Raw genomic sequence first — 20,094 nt, forward strand, 5'->3', positions numbered from 1 at the left:
CTAAAGCCCTATAACTGAAAGAACCTACAAAATATAAGAAAGAAAAAATTACAAAAAATAGTTTTTTTTAGAGTTTCGAATTTTTTACTCCGAAACTCACCTATATATATAACAATTTTTTTAAAAAAAGTTTCAAAGTTTTCACTTCGAAACTTCATATATCCAAAGCCCAAGAACTAAGAATGGTCATCGGTCCTACCGGTCCTACTCGGTCCTGGACCGGTCAGTCCCAGGACTTGTAAGACCGGACCGCGGTCTTGCATTTTTTTGTGGCGCAGTAGGACCGGTCCTGAGGACCGACTAGTCCTCATACCGGTCTTCATATAATAAATGAGTTTTATATTGAATAAACCTATTAATCTGATAAAGGTCTTCATAAAATAATATAAAGACTGGCTATTTCCAAACCAATAAATAATGACAATCACTCTTCCCACTTGTAGAGTTTCTTGTCAAAACGCTGAAACTCCGAAACTCCAAAAAAAGCGTTTAAGCAGAATATCTCGTCATCCAGTGATCATAAAAGGATGAAACTACCACCATTCGAATCGTCTCAGCGAGACGCGTCGAATGGTGACTAAATCATGTTTCTAGAATCGATAGATAGTCAGTAATTATTGAATTTATTATCAAATAGTTTTGCCGACGTAATTTTTTTTATCGATTCTAAAATCATGATTTTGATACCATTCGACACGCCGTAGCGAGACGATTCGAATGGTGGTAAAATCATCCTTTTATAATCACTGGATAGCGAGATATTGCGTTTTGAAGTATTTTTTCTCAAAGCTTTAAATTTTGCATGACGTTGTGATGATATCCAGGTGATTTGTAAAAAAAAAATTTATATTAAAAATCATTCCAATTAGTGTTCATTTATAAAATAAGGCTATTCCTAATAAAGTTAGGGAAGAAAATCTTTTTTTATTTGCAAAAAAAGAAAAAAGACTGATCGGTCTTAAAAAGACTGCGGTCCTTAAAAAGACCGACGGTCTTATTATATGTGATACAGGATCGAAAGACCATGGTCCTACACTAAGACGGACTGGTCCGTCTTTTTATGGTGTAGGATCGTAGGACCGCGGTCTTCTAGGACCGATGACCATCTTTACCAAGAACTGAAAACTGAAACCTACAAAATAAAAAAATATAAATAAAAAATTTTTTTTTCCTATTAACGCCAATAGAAGAATAAGGGTGAAAGAAAGAAAAAGAACGAAATAAGGGAGGGAAATAACGAAATAAGGGAGAGGAAAAAAGGGAGAAAGAAATAGATAGGGATGAAGGATCCACATTAAAAAAACATGCTTTTTTTTAATTTAATCTGGATAATCTCACGTTAAAGATAGTGCCGCAAATAGGTAATTGCAGCAAATAATCTGTAATTGCGGATAAATTGCAGAATCGCAAAAAAATATACAATTTTAAACTTATTAATCGAAAATGATTATTTCTTATCATTAAAGTAAAAGAAAAAAATCGTTTTTCATTAATAATTTTTAAAAAAGAACGATTTTTTTTAAAAAAAAACAAATCAGCCGGTCAATTTGACGGTTATTGATAGTCCAGCTGATTTGATTTTTTTAATATTCAGTCATAACAAATATTGGATAATCCATCAAATTATCCAGCCAAAACACCTTTTTTTGGTTTTTTTTTTATGTATTAATTAATTTAAAAATGATATATACAGTATATTAAATATTAATATTTTTATATTAATTAAATTAAAAAGATAAAAAAAGATAAAAAAAGGCGATTTGGCCAGAAAATTCGATGGATATTGGATAATCTGTCAAATTATCTGGCTGAATTTGGATTTCTTTATTTGTGAAAATGCATTTTTTTACCAATTCAAATGCAAATATGATAGAAACTGTCAGTAAAATGTGTTTATAATAATACCACAGTTCCACATTTGCAGACTAATTGCGAAATTGCGCAATTGATTGTCAATATTATTGATATTAATTAATTAAAAATTTGGTTAAAAATCGTCAAAAAAGTTTTAAGTCGATTGTCATTGTTAATAAAAAATTGATAAAAAAAAGTATTGGTCGATTTATGATTTTTTTTATATTACAACTCAACCAAAAATCGACTAAAAATCTTTATGCCAAACTTTTATGATTAGCCGAATGTGTGACAAATCACGTGATGACGATGATGAACTTTGACGAAAGGTATTAATACCGAAAAAATGATTTCAACCAGTAGAGGTCGGCCACCTAATAGCATTTGGGAAGATATTAATAAAGGAAAAGCTATTAGTTCTAACAAATTTGCCGTCTTCTGCAAGTACTGTAAAAATACATGATCACGCAATGAAGTTTTAAAGCTCAAAGAGCATCTTTTAAACTATTGTCCAGATGCGCTAGTAGTAGTTGTTAGAAGGTATATGACTAAAGTAATGGAACGGTAAGATAAATCCAAGTCATTCAAAAAAAGAAAATACTCTGAAAGTCAAAGTAATATGGATGATTACCATGATTTAACAGAGCTTAACAAACAAAGATGTATATGAATTAATCGTGTATTAGTTAAATTTTTATTGCGTGCAGAATTGCGTTTAAAATAGTGGAACATCCCTTTTTCATCAATTTTATAAAAGATCTTAATGCTAGATACAATACACTATACTAGTCGTAATAAGAAATTTCAGAAATGTGACTTTTGGCTAGGTTTCAGAATAAATTTCAGCCAATATTTATCTGAATTCAATTTCAGCTTAATTTCGACTCACATGATTTCCGAAATTCTTTTCTGAAGTTTTTCTGAAGTTCTTCTGAAGTTCTGATTTTTCGAAGTTCCAATATTTATATAAAACTCAGTTTCCAAAATTTATTATGAATAAGTGGTACTTATGTATAACTCAAAAAAAGAATTTATGTAAAATCCAATAAAAAGCAACAACTTGTCAAATTTTGACTAACAAAAATGAAAATTTATTATTATTATTTTTAACGAATGTTAAATTTTCTATTAATAGGATTTACAGCCAAATATTCTCTCGCATTTTTCCTATCCAAAATTTTAGCACAAATCTACTGAGAATATTATGCACTGGAATTATGCAATCTCAACCTTTAGAATAAACTTCAGTACCCCAAAGTTTGACATTGCAAATTTCATCATTTTCAATACTGAAATAATAACAAGAATTCACTAGTTGATACCATTGAATGAATGCCAAATTATGTTCCAATTCTCCATCTGGTAAGTCAACCTTGTGGGAAAAAAAGAATTGAACTTGTCCAGGATAACAATTGACGCTACCATTTTATGTTATAAATTTGGCTAAAACATATGAGTTCTTTACATGATGAGTTGACATATTTGACCTAAATGTCTCTGAACTGATTCTGCATCTACTGAACTGTTTCATTTTGACGGGAATGATCCTTGAATTCTCATGGCCTTTTCTGAATGGCTTTTGAAACTCAAGTGTTTTATAAGTCACCAAATAGTATTCAACCAGTAAATCAAGCATTAAATTTGACATTACTACATTTTCAGAGGTAGGACCCAACATTTCACCTGAAAACGACTCGCTTTCAGTGACTATTGATTGTTAAATATTCTGTGAATTCAACTAAAATCGTTCCATTTCATCAGCTGAAAACTCATCAGCCTCTGCTAAGGAACCAACAAACGCTCGGTTGTAGAAAAGTTTTAATTCCTTTACATTTTCTCCAGAATTTATAATACTATCAATGTGGATATCAGCCATCATTCGTCACATAATTTCTGGTTCTATTTTCCTATAACTGTTCAGTAAGGTGCCTAAAATTTAAAATTACGATTATGCATAAATTAAGAATAAGAATATTAAACCTAAATAAATAGTTATAGTTTACCTAATATACCGTTCATATGTTCGAAGGAAAAACACCAGAATGCGTATAAAGATCCAAAATCATATGTACATTCACTCAAATAAAGTGAAAGATGAAGATTAGGAGTAATTTCATCTTGTCCATAATGTTTCTCAATCAACTTCACAATTTCAATCAATCTCTCATGTGATTCTCTCTAAGGTTGCTTGCCGAAACCTAGAGGTTTAGGCAAGATGGCGTTTCACCGAAAAGCGAAATTCTGCCAAAACTATATTAAAGTTATATTAAAAAACTGGCGAAACTTTGGAGAAAGGCAAAACTGCCAAAACTTATTATAAATGCCGAAACTGCCAAAACTCTGCCAAAACTATAATAAATCTATAGTAAAATTTTGACGAAACTAATTGTAGGATTTTGAAGAGGTTTAGACAAGCAACCTTAATTCTCTCACAGCATTAAATTCTAAAATTCGATTTACGAAAACTGTACAAACTTTTACAAAATGATGAAGAATTTTCCGATCATGTACCAAAAGGTGACTCCATAGCAATACCATAGCGTAAATTGTGAAAAAGATTCACCATTGATCTGCTGTAAAATTTGAAAATCCTTCTTCACAATGGATTTTACCAGGAATTCGTCCCAAATCAGATGGAATCTGAAACTCATCCATTTTTTTGAATTTTTATAAACGATTGTTAGTTCAAAATTCCTTCATCAACCCAAATTCTTTTCACTATCCATCTATATAAACCTCAATAGAAATATATGATAAATTATCCAAAAATTCTACTGGTTTTTCAACCCATGCATGTCATTGTCCACATTTTTCATTAAAAATCCGTTTTTGCATAAGGATAAATGTGGCCAGACCAAGGTCTATTACTAAATAAATAATAATTATTAACAAATAAAATTATTTTTTACAATATAAAATAAAAAAATTTTTTACCTAATGTATTGTTAGATAATGTTTTTAGTCTTTTTCTTATTATCTGCCATTATTTCAGTAATAAGTTTATTTATAACATTTTCATTAATTTTATTATTATTTTCATCTATTGTAGTTTGATGCAAATGATTGTAATTAGCTTTTAAATTGCGTGAAAATGCTTCATGACTTTGACGAATTTGTAAAAGAGTTGGATATTTAAAATATCATCTGTAAAAAGTTGTTTAAATGGATGAAAGGAAGCAGGAATAGGTTGAGGATGATGAATGATATATTGAATATCGGGAACTTTCCAACTGATGGTAATTCTTGTGTTATTTCTACTTCTTCATAATCGTCTAAATTTTCATCTTCATGTAACTGACTATTTTCATTTTGTGGATCTGATAATATACGTGTTATTTCTAGGGCTGTATTACCAGCTGTAAATGAATGGTTTAAACCAGTTTCAGGTATAGTGTTATGTAGTAATTATTTATTATATTTAATTAATTATTTAGTAAATGTAATATATATAACTCGTCACTTTCAACATCATCATCCGTCATTCTTCTTTGAAGGTTCTTCACGTCTATCTATATGAATATATTTTGCTAATGATGTAGCTCCATCAAACGCAACTCTAGCACATTCTTGTATATCATCAGTGGTAGGCTATGTGCGAATTCTTTCGATTATCTCATGTGGAAGTGATGTACCATCTATATCAAAAATGTAACCTGAAAAAGTATTTTTATTAATTATTTGATGAAGTATTTTAAATAAGAAAATGAATTTCAAATTACCTGCTGCAGAATTTCGTTCTCTATTGGTATCAATTATTCCTGCTCGTGAAATTTTATCACGATATGAAACTCTTTGTTGTATTTTAAAAAACTTGTAAAAATTAAAATCAGGAAGTATTCTTCGTGAAATTCCAAATACATGCTCTAATGCTTCATCAGTTCCATGTTCCCATAGAAATAAAGGAAATTGTGAATATATTCACGGTGTGCTATTACAAGCATTACCAGGGATTCTACCATACTAATAAAAATATCATAACTTTGAATTGAAATAAAATTTTTTTGTAAACTATACCATTTTGTTGAATATTGAATACTACAATGTTCAATATAATTTTTCCATATGTTTTAAAAAAAATAAGCACGTAATACCATTTCAATCCGTGTTTTGTGATCAATTGTCCTATTTAAATAAGCATCACATAATTCTCCTAAGATAAAAATAAATAAATTAATTATTTAAAATTAGATTAAATATATATATATAATTATATGTATAAATTACCTAATATAAATAAATATACAAAAAGTCCAATGTAAAGTACCATTAACCAGAATTTGCATGAGACTATTTAAATGAAAAGTACGTAAAAAAGCACCGTCGTCTTGTTTATCAACATTAAAACATCACGTTTCAAAAGAAAATGTTGTGACTGATGTGCTAATTCAAAAAAGTTGAACATAACGTACAGTTTCAATTCCAGGTGATAAAAGTTTTACTCCAGAAAATATCTGATTCCTAACCCTTTTTTAGCATGCTTGAGATCTTGAATTCTAATAAATGGGTTACCATTATACATTGGTGCCTTAAAGTGAATTTTATAAAAGAAATCTTTATATTCAAGAAAATTTGATGGTTCATTCATAATAATTGACTGTGCATTAAACTCTGATCTAGCACCATCAGCTCCAAAACTTAAAATATTCAAGTTCGCAATATGTGATATTTCAATTACTTGACGCATTAAGTATGCAATTTATTCAGCCCCTTCATTACCCTTTGTAGGAATCATTGCTCAGTAGGAACCTAGATAAAATAAATAATAATTAATCTGATTTTTAATTAAAAAATTGTAAATTTTAATGACTAACCTTTAATGCTATAGCACGAACTTGCGTAGCAATTACATTATTCTCTAATATATAATTGATTTTAGGATGTATATCTTCAAGTACTTTAATACTTATTTTGGAATATAGTAAAGCTGATCCAGCAATGTAATTAAGTTCTTCAGCATATACAAGTTTTTCTCGTAATTTGGTAGAATCTGTCATAACTATAATTGGCCCATTCCATTTAATGCTTGATACAATTTATGAAAATTTCATAAAGTTTTCTAATACTAAATCAGGATTAGTAATTATAATGATGAATTTGTCTGTTTTAGAAAATTAATAAATTATCAACTTGTATATTTGTGATATAAAGTATTTAGACAATGAACTATAATTACCGAATTCTTTGAACTGAAAGTCCAGCAAAGGCCTTCCTAAAAATTTCATATTCCCGGCTGCTTTCAGATAATAAACTAAAAAAATGCATTAAATGTTCAGAATACCGAAGTCCCATTAATTAAGCTTTGCCCTTTAATTTTTTTTTCTTTGATTTGTACCATTAAGGCTACAAGTTCAGTAAAAGTACCATCTCCATTAAATGCTCCTTAAACCAAGTTGAGCTAATTTGTCCAAAAATTAACACCATTAGCTTCATTACTTGCAGCAGCCCAAATTTGCTGTAAATTAGAATTTTTAAGGAGATTTAATAATGGTTCGTTATAATAATGCCGAGGACCCCTTAATTCTTCACATTTATCACATATAGCATTTTTATTCTTTGTTTTTTTTTCACATTACATATGATATATTGCTATAGCTTCTTTATCCAAACGCCAAGTTGCTTCAGATTCTAATGCTTTTTCAAATTCTTTTAGTTGGATTTCTCGAAAATGGAGTTTTGTCTGGAAATTTCTCTGGAAAAAGTTGTTTTACCACAACTTCCGGTTTTTTACCACCGCCGAAGCTAGCAGGACTATTTATAACATAATTAACATGTCAAAGACTTTGACACAGAGATTTATTTTTTGGAAAATACATTGTTTAATTACAATTTTTGCTTTGAGAATGTCTTTGAAAATTAGCAACTTTGATAGGTGGCTCCAAGCGAAACAATTTTACCACATTCACAGAGAACTTTTTTGTCACTAATAAATTTTTTAAAGTTATTAAAAGAGGTCGGCTTTGACGTGAATCGTAATCGTAAGGGGGTGACTTATTTATAAAATCTTTGTTACACTAATTTTAATATGATGAACCTGTCCTTAACGTGGGGATGTCGTACAAACTGGCCCGAGTTTAGGAGTTATGCACTTACACGTGATAGCGTTAACGTTAATTCCGGCCAGTTTGTACGTTAATATCGTACACCCTCACTGTACATTAAGGACCTCGAACCTAAAGTATTAATTAATGCGAATCTCCTCTTTATAAAAATCCAACTCCCCCAAAAAAAGCACTGGTTGGCCGGCATTGTGCGGAATTATGCACTGTCACGTAAACAGTTGTGTGAAAAGCACGTCTGAAATCTGTGACGAATTGTAAATTTTTTTTTAATAAAATATAGCTAAATAAATATTATTTAAATGATATTAAATAAATATATATTTTTTATTTAATTTTATCAGATGCTAAACCTTCACCTGTTAAAAAATCAAAAATATTTAAATGTAATTGTATAGTTTGGTATACATGATATGGAACTAATAATTTTTTTATAGTTATATTATTATTTATATTAGATGGACCTGAATTATCATATTTTTCATATTTATATGTTCTTATTGATTTATTAAGTAAATCTTTCAAAAAAACTTTTGTTATCTAAATATTAATATTAAGTATATTAATAATAATATAATGAAAGTTTTAAATAAAATGATTGGTTAATACTTACTTGATATAATAAATTACCAATTTCTAAGTGTTGTTGCATAGCAATACTTTGATCTCCATTCTCAATACTAATTATACCATTTTTATTTATTAATTTGGTAGCAATAACACCTTCTAATTGCAACTTGTCAACTACGGACCATATCCAATCAATTTCCAGTGGATTCGAAATGTTTGTTGCTGTATACCACTCTTTCATTTTACTTATTGTTGTTTCTTTACTTTTTAGATTAAAAGTTTCATCCCCACCAATGTCAATATTCATTGCATCGTCGCCTATAATTTAAATATTTTATTTGTACATAACATAACGTGTAAAATTAAATAAAAATAAGAATTTACCTTGATAATTATCGTTATCCTCCAGTTCTTCTAAAATTTCTTTTGCAGACGTTAAACTAACTAATCGACGCTTTTTTGTTTGTAAAATATGTGGCCTAAATTTGCATTTATAAGAAAATACTATACCATTACTAGATTTAGTTGAACTTGCATTAATTTCATGCCAACTTTCAGGGCATCCGCAAGATTTACAATAATTTTGATGATGTCGTCTTTTAATTAGTGAAACAGATACATTGATATTATTTGGAAGTAAAGATGATTTAGTCGCAATACTCTGATTAAGTGCATTTGAATTTGGGGAATCTTCAAAATTTACAGGTGTGTATTCTTTTTCACGACACCAAAGAACAACTTGTCTAGTGGTCAATGATTGAGTAATTGTTTTGACCTTTTCATTAAGTGATGTACGTGCTAATGATTGAACTAATGAACGTATTAATTTCGCTCTGTTTATTTCTGAAGCTTTACGACGATCAAGGTCCCAAGAAAGAAATGCCTTTGCTGACGTTGCAGTAGAATAAGGGAGAGTTGATTTTTGCGTAGCTAAAGCAGCTAAAGATAAGACTAATGGATAACTTTGAACAGCTTCTTTCAACAACGGTTCTAAATAATTCATATCTTCTGAGGTAAGCCTTTTATTATTCCATTCACTTTGTTTTTGATCATTAGAAATTTGTTTCTTATTAGGTACAAATTGTTGAGGACTCTCTTGAACTATATTTAACTTGCGCTTCCGTTTATTATTTTCAGGAACAGGAGCAATAAATTCTGTATTTCTATCCAATTCAAGATCAAATGCATGTTCATCTCCAAGTCTTTGCTTCCCACTATGAGTGTCATCAAGTTTCAATGCATGAATCACATCTACGGGCTTGTTCCTCTTATCAACAAAGAATATTTGTATTCGTATTGGAAATTCACCCCATCCATATCTAGTTAATTGGAAAGGAGGATCAATTACATCAACAATATCGTGAGGTTTATAACTTGGATGAAGATAAAATCGAACTTTGCGTATGAATGGTGTGACATTTAAATCATGAGGTGGACCGGCAACGTATACCATCCATTTATGTGTATATTTTTGAAGATTTGGATCTCTTTTTTCTGAAGCAATCCATTTAGAAACATTACCAACGACAATACGACGCTTTACGTAAAATCGTGAACCATGATCAATTGGATCAAATACACTGCTACACGCAGGGATTGTAAATGCCGCAGAAATCGTAGTAACTTCCCGCTGTTGTAATGTTCCAGGTGAATTGTTTTGATCGCTTGTTATTGAAACACGTGTAGCTTTGACCATCTCGTTATTGTGATTGTTAATGAATTTAGACTTATCATGTTGAAAGCTTTCAGCTTCATTATTTATTTTTAGTGGATTAATATCCGGAGGAGTAGCCTCATTTTCATTTTTCTCGATAGTGTTATCTGATTCTTTTGAAAGATAATTCTCAGTATTATTCTTAGAAGAAATGTCGTTATTTGTGTCTACGATATTTTTTTCGGGTTTTACTTTATCCTGATAATGAGGTGGTGTAGTTTTATTAAAAGGTGAAAAGTCTAAATCACTGGAATTACTGCTAATCTCGTCATCATCAATGTCTGACGAAGTATAATTTAAGCCTGAAACGTCAGAAGAATCTAGATTCATGTCATTTTCAGAATAGTTTATATCACGGTCAGACGTAGTATACAAAGTAGGCAAGTTTTCGGAATACCCACTTTCTTGATTATTAAAATACGATTTATCATGGCGAATGGAATTTTCTTCTACTCCAGGATCAATATCTTCTTCAAATACTTTAATCGTTGGCTATCATAAATAGAAATTCAATTAATTAGCGGATAATGGCATATCTGTTCAATACAAACAAGCAACATACCCTGCTTTCGCTAATGGAACAATAATTGGAAATTAAATACGTTTATATTATTAGTTTTGTATTTCCAAGTTATTATAATTTTCTCGCATGTGAATAAAAAATGAATATACTTTGAACGACTTAACGATCCATTCGACTGACCCAATATTGTACGAAGCGAAGGTGGTCTAGTGACAACTCTGGATCTTGCAGGATGATCCAGTGGAATAATATTTTCATCCTATAAATTTAATTTAAACCTAGATTAATATAATTACTCAAACACTAAATAATAATACTGATAATTTACCACTGGGGTACCACAGATTAGGAGAGCTTCTTCATGATTAGGGAATTCTATCTTATGAGAGAGACGGCAATGGTTCAAAAATCCTTGAACATTGATGAATTTGGAACGATGACATTCAGGGCAAGCCAATCTATAAATTCGAAACAGCATATATTTTGACCTGATAGCTAATCAGATGTATTAAACACAGTTTAAGACTTACTTTACGTAAGTACCATCATTTCTACGCGAATACAAATCTCTACATGGATCAAAATAGTAATAATCGTTATCTCTAGTAGAATAAATTTTACGAGTCGAATGACGCGTTGAGGTCAATGAAGAAGATATAGATTGACTACTATTAGATGCCGATAAGTTACAGATTGAATCTTGGAACTTGTCTGGGGGTGCTGTTTAAACTTGCAAAATTAATAGTTTTCCTGATAATTGATTATTTTTGAATAAAAAAAGCGTTCAGTTTTACTGTTAAACTTACGTTCCAAAATACAATGTTTAAGAGTTTCGAGAACCTTTTCCGCTTTTTCCAATTCTTTTTGAATTTTTTGCATTTCTCGATGACGTAGCAAAATTTCTAAATCAAAGTGCGCATCAATGACCTTAGTGGCCTTTCGTATAGTCTCTTCATCTATAAATTATAAAAAATTAAATTTTCTTTTAACGTAGTTTTATTCTCGGACAAATTCTATATACCTCTTAGAATTGGTCTTCGTAGTTGGGCAGAGCGATTCATACTGAACTAGAAATAATTTGAAGCTCGTTTAATTTTCGGCATTTTTAATCATCAGCCACGTTATTCGTGTAACATTTACCCATCGGCGGGGCAAAAGTATCGATCAGGGTCGATATATCAATAATAAAAATCATACCGCGGGATCCACGGAGTAATTTAAAATACTAATTTAAAATACTGGATTATAATAATTAATTTATTTATATATATATTTTTTGAAAATAATTAAATAATTACAATTAATAATTTGTTAGAAATCTGTTAAACATGTGGAACTTTAAAATGGGAAAGTCAAAAGCTGCATAAAAAAATTAATGTACCAAAACTGTACCAAATTCATACATATAAAGATCCATTTAATATTAATTTAGGTGAAACTGAATTTACAACTATTTGGTGATTTTTTATAGAAAACAATTTTTCAGAAGGAAAGATTATTTAGTGTTAATTAGCATTAAATTATTTTCAGTTATACCTTATACAAAAGATTAGTATTATAATATATATATATATATATATAATAAAAATATAAAATTAGGTAAATTTCAAATATTAACAGTTTATAAATAATTTATATTTACAGTTAGGCCTCTATAATTGCATCCACTATGTATACCCTTTCTAAATATACCCTCTGATTCGGTCCCAGGCTTATATAATCTCTAATTATTTTACCTCTATAAATGCACATCCTGTTTAAATGCACTATTTTGAAAATTATGCATATAGTCCCAAGAGGTGTGCAATTATGAAGGTCTGACTGTATAAGGTAAAAATGGTAGTTTCAAATTTTAAAAATTTTTAACTTTTTTTTTTCTTTAAATAACTTGCTAATTATTAATATTAACAAGTTTCCCTGTAAATTTTCTATAAGTAAGGTTACTTGCCTATTAAAACCTCTTCAAAATCCTACAATTAGTTTTTCCAAGAATTTACTATAGTTTATTATAATTTTAGCAAAGTTTTGGCAGTTTTGACATTTATATTAAGTTTTAAAACCTTTTAATTTTTCCAGTAACCTTAATTATAAAAACCAATTTTTTAATATTATATTATCTTAAATATGGATTTTATTTGTAATTGCTAAATATAGAAAATAGGATTATATAAGGACCCTGGACATCTCTGATATAACTTACATTTTAGTTTTCGCGAATTGATTCAAATTTAGTTCGAAGTCACAATTTGAGTTTAAGCAAATCAATCCAAATTTGGCCTCAAGTCACATTTTTGGGTTTTAGCAAATCAGATGGATTTTCACAAAGTCACTTTTCACATTTGGGCAATTTGATCGCTTTTTATAATAATATCTATAAATTTAAATTTTTTTTTGATTATTACTTAATAAAACATTTTTACACAATTTTTTCTAAAAAAAATAAACCATTTTTTCCCAATTATAATGAAGTGAAAGCATACAAAAGAGCGTTTAGCTAAAAATAAATTTTGTGAAGCTATTATAAATGAACGTGCAGTATTTTGCATATGTGGTCAAAAGTAATACTTGATAAAAATTATGACAAGTCCAGGCTTAATGAACATTCAAATAATTTAAGATATAAATTAAATAATAAAAAACGTCAACTTGGTTTGCCAGGTTTGTTTCCTATTATACCTAAAAAAGGGGCGTCTAAAGCCGTGTTCGATCATGTGACTTGTAAAAATTTATTTTTCACAAATAAAACTTTTTGCCAATACATAAAACTTTCAAGTTACACATAATATGTGTATTTTAGCCTGATGTGCAAGTTTACTTAATGCGCAATATGGGTTTTGAACACCATTTTTGACTTATTTGAATTTTTTCATTTTTGTCATCCATTTTTGGATATGATCAGTAAAGATTATTCGTTCATATGTAAAGTCAAAAACAGTGTTTAAAACCAGCTTTTTTTCATTAAGTAAATTTGTAAAGCAGGCCAAAATACACTTATTTTATAACATTCACATTAACATTAATCTTAGTTCATAAAAAAATGGCTTATTTATAAAATGTCAAGTCACATGATCGAACAGACCCCTTAAAAAAGCAAAAAATACACCTTCAGACTCAGAATCTTCACTATCACCATTAGAATCTTTAACACTAAATATACCATGTCCTGGACTTATTTCTGAATAAATATTCATATATATCAATTGAACACCAGTTACATACGGAGGTACATGCCGATGAGAAATTATTGGAAAAGAAATGTTTTCAGATAAATTTTCATGTGGAACACAATTTGATTTTAAAAAGCTTAATGACGATGAAATAATTCAATTTAATAAGCAAATTGCAGCCGAGTCTGAATGGTTTATTGACCGTCTTGGTAAAAAAATTTATTTATAACTTTAATTAGTATCAATAAAAATTTAATTTATCTTTTTTAACATTAGGGATGTGTGTTCGATCTAAGGTTGCGGGCTAAACTAGTTTTTGAATTTGGTAAAACATCTAAACCTCAGTTTCGTCAATTTTATTATAAAAGTTTATTATAGTTTTGTCATTTCATATGATTTTTATAGTCAAGTTTCGCCAAATTTTTATTAATATTTTAATATAGTTTTGTCAAGTTTCACATTTACTATAGAGTTTCGCCCGTAATCTTAGTTCGATCAGTCAATTGCGAAAGAAGATCTTATAGACAGACCTGTTCACCATATTCTCTTATTCAGCAGAATCCTTATTTCTGGAGTCATGTTCGAATTGCTGTTCCTGATCCAAAAAATATTAAGCATATACCAAAATTTTATTATTCTAATGATCCGTTATTAACGTATTTGAAGAATAATCAAATTAAACAATTGAATAAACTTCTCGGTACTGAAAATTCATCATCTACTGAATTATGGTTAGAAAGCTGCCGATGGTGCATTTGATCAAAAACCAGTATTTAAAGGCTTTTGCTATATTATACTACAAACCACAGAACGTGAAAAAGATAATAAAGGCATATAAAATCTTAAGTATTCAAATGAATTTTTAGATTTTCTTGTTATTTTAGGAAGTATTAGTCTAAAAGCATTGGATTTATTTTGCCAAAACTTGGCTGGTATGACGATTCGTACAATTAGGTAATTAAAATTATATAATATTTATGTTCAAATCTATTTTATTAAATTGAATTAATTACAGACGCCATAGAAGTGCTTCGGAGGATGCTATTAATAATCCTGATCTCTGCTATGAAAATGTTGCTAGATTCAAAAGACTTTTAGATGTATTAAATTATAAAGGTTCAGTAGCGGCAATGACCGATTGTACAAAATTAAAAACAGGACTGCAATATTTATCAAAATTAGGTTGCATTGTCAGATCAACTTTGAACTATAGTGATTGTAAGATTAAAACTTATGACAATATATATAATACAGTTTCTAATATTAAGAATAAAAATGCAATTACGAAAGATGTTAAAATTTATATTCTTCAGGTAATTTCTAATATAATACATTCAATTATTCTAGCATTAAATTATTTAAATTTTATTTAAATTATTAGGTACCTCTTCTGAAGTTTCTACCTATAGTTGTTGCATTAATTCCAACTAGAAATAATAATGCTGAAAAAGTTTTTGCATTTCATCAAAAACTTATCAATATTGCGACAAGACTTGATATACATATCATTTCTATTGGATTGGATGGAGCAGCTACGTAACTTTGCAGCACAAAACCTGCTAGCAAGCAACTAAAACTAATATGCGTATTCAACATCGAAACATCCAATTTGGTATTAATTTCAACTGTCCTGTATTCCCTAAAATTGGCCCATGATTCATATATAGGACCTAAAGCATAGGAAAAAAACAGCAAGAAACGCTGCTATGTCTGGTGCCCGCTTACTCACTTTTGGCAATTCTACTGTCCGATTTGATCAGTTGTTAAAATTGTCTCTTAAAGAAGATAGTGTCATGTATAAACGGGATATTATAAGATTAGATCGATAAGATGATAATACAGCATATCAAAGAATCTGGAACAGTTACTAGATGAAAAAAAAGATTTGCCTTTTAAACAACATAACCTATTCGTTTATCTTTTTATTATGGGTAAGTATTGTTTAATTTGTATTTAATTTTAAATTCTTAATTTATGAAGTATTTTTTAATAAAATTTTTTATTTATTAACTAAATTAACTTTAGGCAAACTTATTGATAGTTATCTCAATCAAAATATTACATATTATAAAAGGATCTAAATGGCTATTACTGCATATTTCTTTTTACATCTTTGGAAATATCATATTGAAACTTTTAGTACATTTTATCCTTCTCATATATCCATTTCAAGGAACTTTTTAGTAATGCAAACTTTTAATATTATGATTAGTCTAGTTGAATCCTTAGTTCTTTTAATTAAGATCCATCGAGATTATTATAAAAATATTCCGTTATTACCGTGGAAATATGGCACTGAATCATGTGAACATATTTTTGGTATTTCTTGCCAATTTTGTGCTAATTTTAATTATTTAGAAATCGTTCAAATGGTTCCAAAAATTAATCAATATCTTAGATCCGTTAAATCTGATGATTTGATGATGTTTAGGAAGGAAAAAAAGTGAGTATTATTTATTTTTTAATCATATTTATTTTGCAATTACATGATTTATTTTATTTGATTTATTTTAGGTTATGATTTTAATGAATATGGAGAAATCAATCTTATAGATGATAATCTTGAATGCTTACGCTACTGGCTATCTGATACTGAGATTGATAATGCAATCAAAGTGGGTTATGAAAAAGCCGTTCATCTAGCAAAATATTTGGAAATGACTGCCATACCACATAATGCTCATTATTTTGCTATTTATTAAAGACTTCCTACCTTATGGCTAGAAGATTTTTGGGATGACAATTCAAAGTTTAGGTATACTGACAATAATGAAAAAATTAATAATGATAATCTAAATATTTCTCAAAGTATAAACTGTGCAGTATCTAAATTATCAAATCAAGAAAACCAAGAAGAGCTTAATTCATCAGATTTGGATGTTTCGTCCTTGCTAAAAAAAAATTATGGAACCTGTCAAGTAATTGTGGAACATATCCAAAAATTACCTGATATTTTATGGTATCCAAATTGTAAGTAATTTAGTTATTATATTTTAATATTTCTTTACAAATCTAATTTCATTTTTTTTATTATTTATATAATTATAGATTCTAAGGACTTTGATTATCCTTTAAACAATAGATTATTAAATATTGAACACTTTTTAAATTTGCGTCAACATCATGATGCTTATTTAAATAGAAAACTTGAATGCAAAAATATCTTATTAAAAAATTATAACAACGAAACTGATGGTGAATTTGACATTAATAAATAAAACAAGTGGTTTGATTTCTGTATTTGACTAAAAATGATTCTATTTCTATTAAATCACGAAAAAATCGATGGAAATCAGATGGAATGACTAATTGTAACATGCATAAAAAGCAAAATTTACCAGGTAAACTTAATGTAATAATGTTCTTATTTTAATTTTTTAATTTTTCTAACTTTATTTTTATATTTTTAGAAAATCTTTCATGTGCTAATGTAACTACTTTTTTTCCATTACAAGTTGGTTCTTATGTAATAGTTAAATTTGATAATACACTTTGTATTGCTCAAATTATTGCTATGTACGAAAAAAAAGTTTCAATACATTCTTATATCAATACACTCATTTCAAATCTCAAATCTCTTTCTTATATACTGTATCTATGAAAATTTATTTTCATATTAATGGTGCAATTTTTTCAGAAATCCATGATTATTCTTTTTGTATTTTTTCTCATGTTGAACCTTTACATATTACTTATCATTTGGCTTCTAAAGATATTAGTATAGGACCCCGCTTACTTCTAATAGAGGTCTCCGAAAATATAAGGTAAAATTTATATTAAAAAAAAATTTTAGGTCTCTTAATAGATAAAGGTAAAATTATATATATGACAAATAAAAGGTCTCCGGATATGTAAGGTAAAGTTAAAATAGGTTTCCGGTTTTATAAGGTAAAATCAAATATAAGTTTACAAATGTTTCGGTAAATAATAAGGTAAAATTGTATATAAAATTTAATATTTACCTTATATATACTAATTTGAAATATTGTACAACAATTATTACAATATTTGGTAATATACGTTTTATAATTTTTTCTCAAAATAAAAAATTTATTCTCCTCTTTATACTTGTAAAAACCATTTTATATTTTTAATTTTATTTGCATTAGCACTATCTTTTTGAAAATTATTACAAAAATTAGCTTTTAAAATATAAAAATTCGTACAGCAATTAGCAACTTCAGAATTTAATTTCAGTACTTTGGTTAAATCAAATCATATTTTACTATCTAAGAAAGTTGTTTAGTAAGGTCGAACTACTTATATTTGAATTTTTATAGCAGTTGGAGTAATATTTATTGCATACGAGCATTTTTTTATTTTAATATTAACTTAAAATTTACGTTTTTTGTTTATTAAATTCGGAGCGTAATTTGGGCATTTTAGTCAAATGAAATCACCTTTTTAAGCTTAAGTAATATTGTTCGGCGAGATCGAAACTACCTGAATATTAATTTTCATAAGAATCAGTTTAATATTTACGGAATACGAGCAATTTTCGCACTTTTAATTTTTTTTTATTTTCCCGATCAGTAATTATAGGGCGTAATTTGGGCACTTTGGTCAAATGAAATCACTTTTTCATGCTTAAGTAAAGTTGTTCGGCAAGGTCGAAAATATTTAGATAAATATTTTCATAGCAGTTGGATTAATACTTATGGGGTACGAGCATTTTTTCATAATAATACCAATTACGAATTTATTTTTTTTAAAAAAAAATTAATTAGATTTTTTTAAAGAAAGTAAGTGAATAATAGTTTCGAAGTAAAGTTAAAGATGTGTGTCTTTAAGATTTTTTTTATAGTATTTTTGTAATTCAAAGTACTTTTTTTACTAATAAAAGTTATTTATCTTTAAAGAATAAGAATTAAACTTAGTAAAAATAAAAAATTTTTAAAATTTATTGTAATGATTATAAAATATTTTGTTTATTTAATATTTAAAAAAATTTAGGTCTCTGAAAATCTAAGGTAAAATTTAATATAATTTTAAAAGGTCACTATATATATATGGTAAAATTATGAGATAAGAAAGGTTGGTAAAATTACTAGTAAATCTGAAATTTTGCCCGGAGACCTTTATTAGAAGTAAGCGGGGTCCTATTAGTATCAATGAAGAAGCATTAATTCTTAAAGGAAATGCAAAAAAAACTTTTAATGAACTTATAAAACTTGATAGTATATAAATTATATATCTATAAAGTTTCGAATTAGATAAACAATAAAAATATATTGATAATCAAGTCATATTTCAAATTTTAGCAAATTTTATATAAATTTAGATGTGATAATTCAATTTTGAGCAGATTAGGCTAATTTTGAAAGGAGCAAAAAGTGTCTAATTTCATGCAGATCAGTTGTGAGTTATATATATAATGTCTGGGGTCCTGTTATATAGCTAAGAATAATATGTTTCAAATGATATTTACCATTTTACTTATTGAGTTAAATTGACTACTTAATAATGCATATGTAGTATTGTTATAAAATACATACATGAACATTGGACAATTTTAAACTGGATAGTACAGTTCATGTCAGCTATAATTTCATACTTGGAATATTTTGTTTGCATTAATGCCAGCCATTTTTCTTGTTAATTTCAGCCAAAAGATTTTTAAGGTTGGTTATTAACTTATCTATATTTGCAAAATCTATAGACTATAAACATATATGAACATGAATTCGTTTAGATATTCGTATCCACAAAAAATTGCCAGATAATATTCTATATACAATATTGTATATATGTGAGGTATAATGAGTAGATTGTATTTTAATAATATTATATTAAAATTTATATTAAATAATTACTTTCATGTATTTTTTTTATTAATTTTACTTTAACATATAATGTAAAAAAAAATAAAAATAAAAAAATATTTTAAGTATAAAATTTAAATAATTAGCTGATAATTATTTGTGTTAAAATAATTATATAAACTATTAAATTAGTTAAATTAAATAAATTAAGTTTAGCAATTCTAATTAAATTAAGTACTAGTTAAATTGGCTCAAATTTTGATTTAGTCCAATTTATGCAACTTTATATTAGAATAATTTTTAATTTTATTTAATAAATTTAAAAAGCTTCTTGTTAAACCAAATTTTACCTATTAAAAAATTTATAATTTAATAAATTTAATAATATTTCAAAATTTTAATTCATTTAATCACTTAAGTAAAAAATGGTAATGAAAACTTCTAATTT

At 27.7% G+C, this 20,094-nt stretch overlaps 5 protein-coding genes across 5 annotated transcripts; 2 read left to right on the top strand and 3 right to left on the bottom strand.

Moving 5' to 3' along the window:
- Positions 1-4,650: 4,650 nt before the first annotated feature.
- OCT59_025811 (uncharacterized protein) lies at positions 4,651-6,538 on the bottom strand (the record flags this gene model as incomplete). The annotated part of the gene is made up of 8 exons (XM_066142734.1): positions 4,651-4,721; positions 4,789-4,831; positions 5,086-5,210; positions 5,487-5,507; positions 5,574-5,664; positions 5,946-6,004; positions 6,079-6,141; positions 6,364-6,538. The coding sequence occupies 8 exons, from the start codon at positions 6,536-6,538 to the stop codon at positions 4,651-4,653; spliced, it is 648 nt and encodes a 215-aa protein (XP_065992316.1).
- Positions 6,539-6,582: 44 nt separating this feature from the next.
- On the bottom strand, positions 6,583-6,848 carry OCT59_025812 (uncharacterized protein; the record flags this gene model as incomplete). The annotated part of the gene is made up of 2 exons (XM_066142735.1): positions 6,583-6,600; positions 6,666-6,848. The coding sequence occupies 2 exons, from the start codon at positions 6,846-6,848 to the stop codon at positions 6,583-6,585; spliced, it is 201 nt and encodes a 66-aa protein (XP_065992317.1).
- A 1,360-nt stretch (positions 6,849-8,208) lies between these two features.
- OCT59_025813 (uncharacterized protein) lies at positions 8,209-11,778 on the bottom strand (the record flags this gene model as incomplete). Its single annotated transcript, XM_066142736.1, has 10 exons — positions 8,209-8,450; positions 8,524-8,798; positions 8,865-10,514; positions 10,596-10,686; positions 10,757-10,766; positions 10,867-10,976; positions 11,046-11,175; positions 11,248-11,437; positions 11,524-11,673; positions 11,739-11,778. The coding sequence occupies 10 exons, from the start codon at positions 11,776-11,778 to the stop codon at positions 8,238-8,240; spliced, it is 2,859 nt and encodes a 952-aa protein (XP_065992318.1). The 3' UTR covers positions 8,209-8,237.
- Positions 11,779-13,972: 2,194 nt separating this feature from the next.
- On the top strand, positions 13,973-15,424 carry OCT59_025814 (uncharacterized protein; the record flags this gene model as incomplete). Its single annotated transcript, XM_066142737.1, has 4 exons — positions 13,973-14,093; positions 14,375-14,633; positions 15,098-15,197; positions 15,266-15,424. The coding sequence occupies 4 exons, from the start codon at positions 13,973-13,975 to the stop codon at positions 15,422-15,424; spliced, it is 639 nt and encodes a 212-aa protein (XP_065992319.1).
- Positions 15,425-16,488: 1,064 nt separating this feature from the next.
- OCT59_025815 (uncharacterized protein) lies at positions 16,489-18,969 on the top strand (the record flags this gene model as incomplete). Its single annotated transcript, XM_066142738.1, has 9 exons — positions 16,489-16,499; positions 16,589-16,854; positions 16,933-17,079; positions 17,295-17,400; positions 17,609-17,648; positions 18,427-18,546; positions 18,612-18,626; positions 18,838-18,854; positions 18,936-18,969. The coding sequence occupies 9 exons, from the start codon at positions 16,489-16,491 to the stop codon at positions 18,967-18,969; spliced, it is 756 nt and encodes a 251-aa protein (XP_065992320.1).
- Between the last annotated feature and the right edge of the window lie 1,125 nt (positions 18,970-20,094).

This window comes from Rhizophagus irregularis, chromosome 6 (assembly GCF_026210795.1).
Source record: "Rhizophagus irregularis chromosome 6, complete sequence".
Lineage (NCBI taxonomy): Eukaryota > Fungi > Glomeromycota > Glomeromycetes > Glomerales > Glomeraceae > Rhizophagus > Rhizophagus irregularis.